The sequence below is a fragment of the Tinamus guttatus genome, unplaced genomic scaffold, assembly GCF_059628265.1.
Source record: "Tinamus guttatus ecotype Peru unplaced genomic scaffold, ASM5962826v1 Tinamus_guttatus_pri_ptg000297l, whole genome shotgun sequence".
In the NCBI taxonomy this organism is placed as follows: domain Eukaryota; kingdom Metazoa; phylum Chordata; class Aves; order Tinamiformes; family Tinamidae; genus Tinamus; species Tinamus guttatus.
In genome coordinates, this window is record NW_028288831.1 from 2,666,945 (window position 1) to 2,678,497 (window position 11,553).

Here is an 11,553-nt window from a genome sequence, read left to right on the forward strand (position 1 = left end):
AGTTCTGCTAAGACAAGACAGGACAGCAGGAGCATTTTGGCATGGCTGGAGAAGACTCACAGCTATGGCCTGCAAGACTCGTCCTAGCGAGCCCCGCTCACTCCAAAGCCCTAACATGAGCTCTTGTCTCAGGGAGCATCTGTGCCACGTGTCTGCTCTGCAGTGGTGCTCACCAATGGTGGCAAACTGACCTTGAACAAGACGAGTTGCAGGGCAATGAGTGACTCCAGGAGCAGTACTCCCAGAACAGCAGAGATCAGGTAGCTCTTTTTAATGGCCATCCTGGCAAAAGAGCCTGCAAGGGTCAACACAGAAAGAGAGAAATTGCTTGGATGTGACGCTCTGGGGAGAGCGTTGATGAGTTAAAGCTGCAAGGAGGCCGTTCCCCAAAGCGGCCTCCACGTTGGCCCTCTCCTCAAGGAAGCTGCGGGTATCTCGAGGTCAATGGGCTCCTCTCACCTGCCTGCACTCTCACGCCTGCGCACTGCCCAGCATGCACACACGAGCAGCTAGGGTTGAATCCAAGATTGCTCACGGGCAACAGTGAAGACGGAGAAAACCAGCTATCTGGTCCTCTTCGTCCCGTCAGTCGCTCGTGGATACCTGACTGTCAACAGAACTCGGGCAAAGTTCTGGAATTTGGAGCTTCTCTAGGTTACCTCACTTGGGCATTGAGCAGTCGCACCTTGTCATGATGACACCACACGTGCCACTCTTCATATTGCCCTTACGAATCTGTCACCTCTTAAAGAGCCAACTTGGCCGTATCCCCTGCCCTGAAATCACCCGCAGAGCAGCCAGGGTCTTGAGAGCAGCTTTGATTCCAAGCAGAAGCAGGATGCCGTTGGAAAAGGAGGGATGGCCGTGCAAGGAGGGTGCCGGGGCCCTGAGCAGAGGCAGCCCCCGCTGCGTCCATCTCCTGGCAGCAGCCAGAGCTGTCTCTGAGCTGCTCCTGGCCCTTTTCAGCTCCACACCCTGAGGCCAGGACAGGCCATTGAGTGTCCCCGAGCCAGGGCTGCAGCCACAGGCGACCTGAGCAGAGGCCGCTGGGGAGCCAGGTCACACCACACAGCGGGGACTAAGCTGCATTTTGCAGAGCACCTCCCCACGGCCAAGGCCCTTGTTCTGGGCCCTCGCTTCAGCTCCCACCATCCACACCACCCCTTACCTGGAATGAACAACATTAAAATCCTTTTGATTCAGGAGCAAAAGAACAAGAATTTCTCTCTTTATTGCCTTTTAGAACATTTATTTCTATAATAGCTATTTCTCTAATAGAACAGAATAGAACATTTCTCTAATAGAACATTTCTCTAATAGAAACTGGGAACAACATCTGCAGAGACAGTAAGGCTGTGCAGCCTCGATGCCCTCCTACTGTCTTTGAGATGCAGCCCGGCCCCTACATCTGCCAGTGCGTGTGCACCACAACGAGCCCCACGCCAAGAGTGGACGCCACGAAGGCCACGGCTGCAGCGCGCACGGAGGGGTTTTGCCTCTGCACCAAGTGCAGCAGCTCCCATGGGATGGTGTTGGCGAGCTCCAGCGCATAGCCCAGGCTCCAGGCGATGTCCGTGCTCCCGGGCTGCCAAAGGAGAGAGGGGCATCGTGAGGGCAGCTCTAGCACAGAGATGCCCCTTGCAGCACTGGGGCCCTGCGTGCCAGGCCTGGCACAGGCACAGCGCGTGTCCCCAAGCAGGAGGTCTCCACGAGCCTTGGCCACAGGGCTGAGCTGCACAGCTGCGTGTTAGCTGGGCACGGTGCTGCTGGACACCTGCCTCGAGGGCATTGCCATGCTGGGCTCAGGTTGCTGCTTACCTTCCTCTGGATGATGTTGCGGTTCCAGCTGGTCTCATTAAACTCAAGGAGGGTGAGGACATAGTTGGCGTTGGTGCAATAGCTCCGCAGGCGCCACGGATTCTCTTCAGGGTAGCTAGAAGACAGCTGGGGGCAGGTGTGAGAAGGAAGGGAAGTTATGTGAGCTCCTAGCAAGGAGCTGGCAGCAGGCAATTGCCTTGCAGGTGCAATGCCCTGCTGGGTGCTGACTGCTGCATGAAGAGGGATGGCTCTGTAAGGCCCTTCATGCAGAGAAAGACAATTGCTTGAGGGTTGGGCAGGTGTCATAAGGGCAGCTCTGGCCAGGGGCATTTGTTATTCCTTTCCAGCTTCCCCAGAGCCTCCCAAGACCCATGGTGGGAAACATACGTCTTGCCAGCTCCTGGTGCAGAAATTCCAGATGGTCTTGCTCACAGTAGGCAAGGAGCGCTCCTTGGTCACATTGAGGAATCTCAAGTCATAGTAAAACTCAGAGAAAGCCTGAAAGGCAGAAGGAGAAATGGTAGTGAGCAAGAGAGGGGAAAGTGCCGCGGGGCAGCTGCTCTGGTCTCCCTTGAGTCAGCAAGGGCTGTCCGCAAGGAGAGCTCTCACCCTGCACACTGCTGCAAGCAGCCCTTCTTCTGCCCCTTGTGCACAGCTCTGCAAAGGGCTGGCAAGAGGCCTCCTAATGGGACACCAAAGGTGCCCCTGAGCAGAACTGTGGCTTCTAAAGACAGCGAGGGAAGGGAAAGGTGAGCATTTTCCTTACAAAGAGCTGCCCGCTGACAGCGAGCTCGTAGGCAACGTTGAAGGTGCTGTCCTGGCTCTGGCTGCACGTGGAGACGTTCAACAGCTTCCGGATGACAGCCCGGCACCATTGGGCATCTCCATTGCCCTCGAGGGTCACTCTTCTGTCAGCCAGAGCTGCGTGGGAGTCATTCTGCATGATGCGGGGGGTGGTGTGCAGGGAAGACAGCCAGATGGTTTCGCTGTAGTTTTTTGGGTAGCAAGGGTGTCCCACTTGCGTTCTGGAAGCCGACTCCTGGCAATAGGAAAAAAAGGTTGGGAAGAGTACAGGTTTGAAGGAAGCCATGGGCTTCTCTAGCTTTCCCTTTTTCAGCCCTGAGCTTACAGCATGACCAGATTAAGCAACGTCTTGCCCGGGTCACTTTGGAATATCTCCAAGGATGCAGACTCCACAGCCTTTTGAAGCTCTATTCTGCTATTTAAGCACCATTCTTGTGAAACTCTTTTCTCTATGTCTGTCCACAATCTCTCCTTTCCCAGCCTGTGCCAGTTGTCTCTTGCTCTGCTATTCTGCACTTTTGGAAAGAGTCTGCCTCTGTCTTTTCTCTACCCACCCCTGAGGGAGATGTTCCTATCTGACCTTCTCATCTCTTTTGTGGTTGCTAGCACGACGCTAGATTCAGATTAGCCGCCACTTTCCCTCTCACCTCAATTAAAGTCTGTGCCACGTGCTTCAGCACCGCGTCCTGTCCATAGCAGAGGTTGTTCTGGCTGAAAATGCTGTCCTTGTACCAGCTAAATGCAAACTTGGAGACTTCATTCGACTTCATAAGTGAACTGTTTGGCGTCCAATCAATTGCTTGTCCCACAGGATGCAGAGCTCCAGAAGTTTTGGCCATTTCTGGAGGGAGCCGCGCGTCCCCTTTGGAAGAGTTCTGCTAAGACAAGACAGGACAGCAGGAGCATTTTGGCATGGCTGGAGAAGACTCACAGCTATGGCCTGCAAGACTCGTCCTAGCGAGCCCCGCTCACTCCAAAGCCCTAACATGAGCTCTTGTCTCAGGGAGCATCTGTGCCACGTGTCTGCTCTGCAGTGGTGCTCACCAATGGTGGCAAACTGACCTTGAACAAGACGAGTTGCAGGGCAATGAGTGACTCCAGGAGCAGTACTCCCAGAACAGCAGAGATCAGGTAGCTCTTTTTAATGGCCATCCTGGCAAAAGAGCCTGCAAGGGTCAACACAGAAAGAGAGAAATTGCTTGGATGTGACGCTCTGGGGAGAGCGTTGATGAGTTAAAGCTGCAAGGAGGCCGTTCCCCAAAGCGGCCTCCACGTTGGCCCTCTCCTCAAGGAAGCTGCGGGTATCTCGAGGTCAATGGGCTCCTCTCACCTGCCTGCACTCTCACGCCTGCGCACTGCCCAGCACGCACACACGAGCAGCTAGGGTTGAATCCAAGATTGCTCACGGGCAACAGTGAAGACGGAGAAAACCAGCTATCTGGTCCTCTTGGTCCCGTCAGTCGCTCGTGGATACCTGACTGTCAACAGAACTCGGGCAAAGTTCTGGAATTTGGAGCTTCTCTAGGTTACCTCACTTGGGCATTGAGCAGTCGCACCTTGTCATGATGACACCACACGTGCCACTCTTCATATTGCCCTTACGAATCTGTCACCTCTTAAAGAGCCAACTTGGCCGTATCCCCTGCCCTGAAATCACCCGCAGAGCAGCCAGGGTCTTGAGAGCAGCTTTGATTCCAAGCAGAAGCAGGATGCCGTTGGAAAAGGAGGGATGGCCGTGCAAGGAGGGTGCCGGGGCCCTGAGCAGAGGCAGCCCCCGCTGCGTCCATCTCCTGGCAGCAGCCAGAGCTGTCTCTGAGCTGCTCCTGGCCCTTTTCAGCTCCACGCCCTGAGGCCAGGACAGGCCATTGAGTGTCCCCGAGCCAGGGCTGCAGCCACAGGCGACCTGAGCAGAGGCCGCTGGGGAGCCAGGTCACACCACACAGCGGGGACTAAGCTGCATTTTGCAGAGCACCTCCCCACGGCCAAGGCCCTTGTTCTGGGCCCTCGCTTCAGCTCCCACCATCCACACCACCCCTTACCTGGAATGAACAACATTAAAATCCTTTTGATTCAGGAGCAAAAGAACAAGAATTTCTCTCTTTATTGCCTTTTAGAACATTTATTTCTATAATAGCTATTTCTCTAATAGAACAGAATAGAACATTTCTCTAATAGAACATTTCTCTAATAGAAACTGGGAACAACATCTGCAGAGACAGTAAGGCTGTGCAGCCTCGATGCCCTCCTACTGTCTTTGAGATGCAGCCCGGCCCCTACATCTGCCAGTGCGTGTGCACCACAACGAGCCCCACGCCAAGAGTGGACGCCACGAAGGCCACGGCTGCAGCGCGCACGGAGGGGTTTTGCCTCTGCACCAAGTGCAGCAGCTCCCATGGGATGGTGTTGGCGAGCTCCAGCGCATAGCCCAGGCTCCAGGCGATGTCCGTGCTCCCGGGCTGCCAAAGGAGAGAGGGGCATCGTGAGGGCAGCTCTAGCACAGAGATGCCCCTTGCAGCACTGGGGCCCTGCGTGCCAGGCCTGGCACAGGCACAGCGCGTGTCCCCAAGCAGGAGGTCTCCACGAGCCTTGGCCACAGGGCTGAGCTGCACAGCTGCGTGTTAGCTGGGCACGGTGCTGCTGGACACCTGCCTCGAGGGCATTGCCATGCTGGGCTCAGGTTGCTGCTTACCTTCCTCTGGATGATGTTGCGGTTCCAGCTGGTCTCATTAAACTCAAGGAGGGTGAGGACATAGTTGGCGTTGGTGCAATAGCTCCGCAGGCGCCACGGATTCTCTTCAGGGTAGCTAGAAGACAGCTGGGGGCAGGTGTGAGAAGGAAGGGAAGTTATGTGAGCTCCTAGCAAGGAGCTGGCAGCAGGCAATTGCCTTGCAGGTGCAATGCCCTGCTGGGTGCTGACTGCTGCATGAAGAGGGATGGCTCTGTAAGGCCCTTCATGCAGAGAAAGACAATTGCTTGAGGGTTGGGCAGGTGTCATAAGGGCAGCTCTGGCCAGGGGCATTTGTTATTCCTTTCCAGCTTCCCCAGAGCCTCCCAAGACCCATGGTGGGAAACATACGTCTTGCCAGCTCCTGGTGCAGAAATTCCAGATGGTCTTGCTCACAGTAGGCAAGGAGCGCTCCTTGGTCACATTGAGGAATCTCAAGTCATAGTAAAACTCAGAGAAAGCCTGAAAGGCAGAAGGAGAAATGGTAGTGAGCAAGAGAGGGGAAAGTGCCGCGGGGCAGCTGCTCTGGTGTCCCTTGGGTCAGCAAGGGCTGTCCGCAAGGAGAGCTCTCACCCTGCACACTGCTGCAAGCAGCCCTTCTTCTGCCCCTTGTGCACAGCTCTGCAAAGGGCTGGCAAGAGGCCTCCTAATGGGACACCAAAGGTGCCCCTGAGCAGAACTGTGGCTTCTAAAGACAGCGAGGGAAGGGAAAGGTGAGCGTTTTCCTTACAAAGAGCTGCCCGCTGACAGCGAGCTCGTAGGCACCGTTGAAGGTGCTGTCCTGGCTCTGGCTGCACGTGGAGACGTTCAACAGCTTCCGGATGACAGCCCGGCACCATTGGGCATCTCCATTGCCCTCCAGGGTCACTCTTCTGTCAGCCAGAGCTGCGTGGGAGTCATTCTGCATGATGCGGGGGGTGGTGTGCAGGGAAGACAGCCAGATGGTTTCGCTGTAGTTTTTTGGGTAGCAAGGGTGTCCCACTTGCGTTCTGGAAGCCGACTCCTGGCAATAGGAAAAAAAGGTTGGCAAGAGTACAGGTTTGAAGGAAGCCATGGGCTTCTCTAGCTTTCCCTTTGTCAGCCCTGAGCTTACAGCATGACCAGATTAAGCAACGTCTTGCCCGGGTCACTTTGGAATATCTCCAAGGATGCAGACTCCACAGCCTTTTGAAGCTCTGTTCTGCTATTTAAGCACCATTCTTGTGAAACTCTTTTCTCTATGTCTGTCCACAATCTCTCCTTTCCCAGCCTGTGCCAGTTGTCTCTTGCTCTGCTATTCTGCACTTTTGGAAAGAGTCTGCCTCTGTCTTTTCTCTACCCACCCCTGAGGGAGATGTTCCTATCTGACCTTCTCATCTCTTTTGTGGTTGCTAGCACGACGCTAGATTCAGATTAGCCGCCACTTTCCCTCTCACCTCAATTAAAGTCTGTGCCACGTGCTTCAGCACCGCGTCCTGTCCATAGCAGAGGTTGTTCTGGCTGAAAATGCTGTCCTTGTACCAGCTAAATGCAAACTTGGAGACTTCATTCGACTTCATAACTGAACTCTTTGGCGTCAAATCAATTGCTTCTCCCACAGGATGCAGAGCTGCAGAAGTTTTGGCCATTTCTGGAGGGAGCCGCGCGTCCCCTTTGGAAGAGTTCTGCTAAGACAAGACAGGACAGCAGGAGCATTTTGGCATGGCTGGAGAAGACTCACAGCTATGGCCTGCAAGATTCGTCCTAGCGAGCCCCGCTCACTCCAAAGCCCTAACATGAGCTCTTCTCTCAGGGAGCATCTGTGCCACGTGTCTGCTCTGCAGTGGTGCTCACCAATGGTGGCAAACTGACCTTGAACAAGACGAGTTGCAGGGCAATGAGTGACTCCAGGAGCAGTACTCCCAGAACAGCAGAGATCAGATAGCTCTTTTTAATGGCCATCCTGGCAAAAGAGCCTGCAAGGGTCAACACAGAAAGAGAGAAATTGCTTGGATGTGACGCTCTGGGGAGAGCGTTGATGAGTTAAAGCTGCAAGGAGGCCGTTCCCCAAAGCGGCCTCCACGTTGGCCCTCTCCTCAAGGAAGCTGCGGGTATCTCGAGGTCAATGGGCTCCTCTCACCTGCCTGCACTCTCACGCCTGCGCACTGCCCAGCATGCACACACGAGCAGCTAGGGTTGAATCCAAGATTGCTCACGGGCAACAGTGAAGACGGAGAAAACCAGCTATCTGGTCCTCTTCGTCCCGTCAGTCGCTCGTGGATACCTGACTGTCAACAGAACTCAGGCAAAGTTCTGGAATTTGGAGCTTCTCTAGGTTACCTCACGTGGCCATTGAGCAGTCGCGCCTTGTCATGATGACACCACACGTGCCACTCTTCATATTGCCCTTACGAATCTGTCACCTCTTAAAGAGCCAACTTGGCCGTATCCCCTGCCCTGAAATCACCCGCAGAGCAGCCAGGGTCTTGAGAGCAGCTTTGATTCCAAGCAGAAGCAGGATGCCGTTGGAAAAGGAGGGATGGCCGTGCAAGGAGGGTGCCGGGGCCCTGAGCAGAGGCAGCCCCCGCTGCGTCCATCTCCTGGCAGCAGCCAGAGCTGTCTCTGAGCTGCTCCTGGCCCTTTTCAGCTCCACACCCTGAGGCCAGGACAAGCCATTGAGTGTCCCCGGGCCAGGGCTGCAGCCACAGGCGACCTGAGCAGAGGCCGCTGGGGAGCCAGGTCACACCACACAGCGAGGACTAAGCTGCATTTTGCAGAGCACCTCCCCACGGCCAAGGCCCTTGTTCTGGGCCCTCGCTTCAGCTCCCACCATCCGCACCATCCCTTACCTGGAACGAACAACATTAAAATCCTTTTCATTCAGGAGCAAAAGAACAAGAATTTCTCTCTTTATTGCCTTTTAGAACATTTATTTCTATAATAGTTATTTCTCTAATAGAACAGCAAACAAAACTGGGAACAACATCTGCAGAGACAGTAAGGCTGTGCAGCATCGATGCCCTCCTACTGTCTCTGAGATGCAGCCCGGCCCCTACATCTGCCAGTGCGTGTGCACCACAACGAGCCCCACGCCAAGAGTGGACGCCACGAAGGCCACGGCTGCAGCGCGCACGGAGGGGTTTTGCCTCTGCACCAAGTGCAGCAGCTCCCATGGGATGGTGTTGGCGAGCTCCAGCGCATAGCCCAGGCTCCAGGCGACGTCCGTGCTCCCGGGCTGCCAAAGGAGAGAGGGGCATCGTGAGGGCAGCTCTAGCACAGAGATGCCCCTAGCAGCACTGGGGCTCTGCGTGCCAGGCCTGGCACAGGCACAGCGCGTGTCCCCAAGCAGGAGGTCTCCACGAGCCTTGGCCACAGGGCTGAGCTGCACAGCTGCGTGTTAGCTGGGCACGGTGCTGCTGGACACCTGCCTCGAGGGCATTGCCATGCTGGGCTCAGGTTGCTGCTTACCTTCCTCTGGATGATGTTGCGGTTCCAGCTGCGTCCATCTCCTGGCAGCAGCCAGAGCTGTCTCTGAGCTGCTCCTGGCCCTTTTCAGCTCCACACCCTGAGGCCAGGACAAGCCATTGAGTGTCCCCGGGCCAGGGCTGCAGCCACAGTTGAGCTGAGCAGAGGCCGCTGGGGACACCAGGTCACACCACACAGCGGGGACTAAGTCCCTCGCTGTCAGCCCTGGCCTCCTCCTGGATCAGACCCCTTTCTGTCACAACCTGGCTGTAGCAGATTCCCTGTGAAGGGACAATCCCCATCACATAGGGAAAGTGTCCGCCCCATGTCGAAGGACTGTCAAGAAAAGGAAGCCAATCACTTATTTCATGATCATCAGGGGATCCTACAGCGCTGGGGCCATCAGCCCCATGGACATGGTCTTGCCCTGCCCCAGAGTGCTGCCAAGGGACTCGCACATGGTCGTGTTCACAGCTTCGCTGCTGCTGTCTCTGCCTGTGCCCTCAGACACCATCCCCCTGCCTAGAACCTCTCGGCTCGGCCCATTTCTGGAGGACACAAGCTCTAAGCCACCAGGGTGGCTTCTCCACCCGTCCACTGCTGCTCGGCTGGAGCGCTGCATGTGCCGCATAGCCCCAGCTGAACTCGGTGGCACTCCGCAGGGTCTGTTCTATGGGGTCACTGCTCTGGCTGCAGCGGCTCCCTGTGGCTTCCAAGCCCGTCCTCCTAGGGTCACATTCACCCTGCTCTGCCTGGCCAGGCAGCTCTACCCGGCACCACGTCTGTCCACACGTTCCAGAGAGGACACGTCCCAGCAGAGACACAGAGTAACTTTGTGAAGGGGCAGAGCCAGCACAGGCAGTGAAGGGTCACCGAGCACGGTGGAGCTTGGCGGGGAAGCCCACGACTGTGGGAGGTTTCTTGCAACCACCATTGTCCCCAAATCCAGCACAAAGTTGCCTCTGGGCACCAGAGTAACGTTCGTTGTCTCACAGGTAGGTGAGGGATCCATAGTCCCGAACAGCCTCACGGCTGCAGCTAAATGACACTGAAGTGTCTTTACTTTGTGAATCTCACGGTAACTTGCTGATCTCCAAGTCCCCTCGAAAGACTAAAGCCCCCTCATTCAGCCCGGCTCATTTCTAGACGGTCGAGGAGTGTTTCCCACCAAAGCTGTGACCCAGAGAAACTGTCTCCAGCAGCAGCAGCAGCTGCTCCTACTCTGCCCCTTCACTTGGCCCTCCCAACACCCTTAGCACTACCTTGGGGAATAGGCCTCCAACACTAAAAACTGCATTTCTGTTCAACACCATGCACCAGCTCCCTCTGCCTCCCAGCACAATCCGTGAGACAACCTTGCTGGCACCCTGAGGGCAGGAAGTGCCGCTTGGGGAGGGGACAGGAGAAACGGGAACACATTGGAGTAGAACTGCAGAAATCGGTGTTAAGATCATGGCCTCAGACTGCTCAGGACAAGCAGCAGCTTCTCTGTTTCAGGCTGGCAGCAGCTTGAGGTTTACACAGGTGCCGACAGCACATAAACAACCCCCAAAGAATTCTTACTGCAGGCGGCAGGTTTCAGTACAGAAACTCTCCAGCGGGAAAAAAAACCACCAACAACAATCAAGGAGCTGTATGTGTATAATTCCCCTATCTGTACAGTTTTGCTTTACATTCACTGGCCCGTCCAACAGGGCCTGCACATCAGGACACATTCACACGAGAGCCGAGCGAGGCCGACGTTGGCGACGCGGCACAAACGGGGCCTTTGCGGAGATGTCAGAATCGCCGTGGCTGGAGTGAAGCCTGGCGCTGAGGCCAGCGCAGGCCCCCGGGCCCCGCGCCTGCTGCTCGGGGCTCAGCGCTGCCCCGTCCTGACGCGGCTGCTCCGCAGCGGCTCCGCTCTGGGCCGCAGCCCCCGGCACCTCGTGCCCGTCCTGGCCGGCAGTGGAGCAGGCGCCGGGACCGGCCCATCCGCGTCGCCCCCTCAGTTCACGCGGCAGGCGCGGAGCAGCAGCAGCTGCAGCAGGATGAAGAGGGGCGCCATGACCAGCCCGTACCAGAGCTCGCGCGTGCCCTCCGCCAGCTTTTGGCACAGCAGCAGCTCGAAGACGAACTTGAGGCCCAGCACGGTGAGCACCCAGAGCAGCCGCAGCACGGCCAGCCGCTTCTCGCCATCCCGGCAGAGCCGCACGGACACGATGGTGCTGAAGTAGGTGCTGAGGCCGTCGGCGGCGAAGCAGGGCCCGAGCACGGCCCGCCAGGAGAGCGCGGCGGCCGCGCCGTCCGCCTTGAGCGCCAGCAGCGCGGAGCAGAGCAGCAGTGCCAGCCCCTGCAGGCCGAGCTCGCAGGGCGCCAGGCGCAGCCACTGCCCCAGCTCGCGCAGCGAGAACAGCATCGCTGCGTGACGTCAGCGCCGCGCCGTGACGTCACTGCGGCGCCGGGGGTGACGTCGCGCCTGCTGAGTGCCTCACTGCGGCTGGGACGTCTCTCGGCGCCGGGTGATGACGTCAGCTCGGTGGGTCCCGGCGCGGGGCGCTCTCCTCGCTCCCGGTTCCGGTGTCGCCAGGACCGCGATCGCCCGGTCCCCGCGTCCCAGGTTCCGCCTTCCCGCGGTCCCGCCTTCCCCGGTCCCGCCTTCCCCCAGTTCCGCCTTCCCCCAGTTCCGCCTTCCCCCGCTCCCGCCTTCCCCCGGTCCCTCCCGTCCCCGGTCCGTCCTTGCCGCGCTGCTCCCGTCACTCTCTTCCTGCTTCCCGCGGTGCTTCCGTCCCCGCTTCCCCCCA

General features: G+C 57.2%; 1 protein-coding gene across 1 annotated transcript; it reads right to left on the reverse strand.

The window, feature by feature from the left end:
• Nucleotides 1–10,754: 10,754 nt before the first annotated feature.
• TMEM203 (transmembrane protein 203) lies at nt 10,755–11,169 on the reverse strand. Its single transcript, XM_088528040.1, has one exon. It carries the CDS (start codon nt 11,166–11,168, stop codon nt 10,758–10,760), a length of 411 nt encoding a protein of 136 aa, XP_088384166.1. The 5' UTR covers nt 11,169; the 3' UTR covers nt 10,755–10,757.
• Nucleotides 11,170–11,553: the final 384 nt, after the last annotated feature.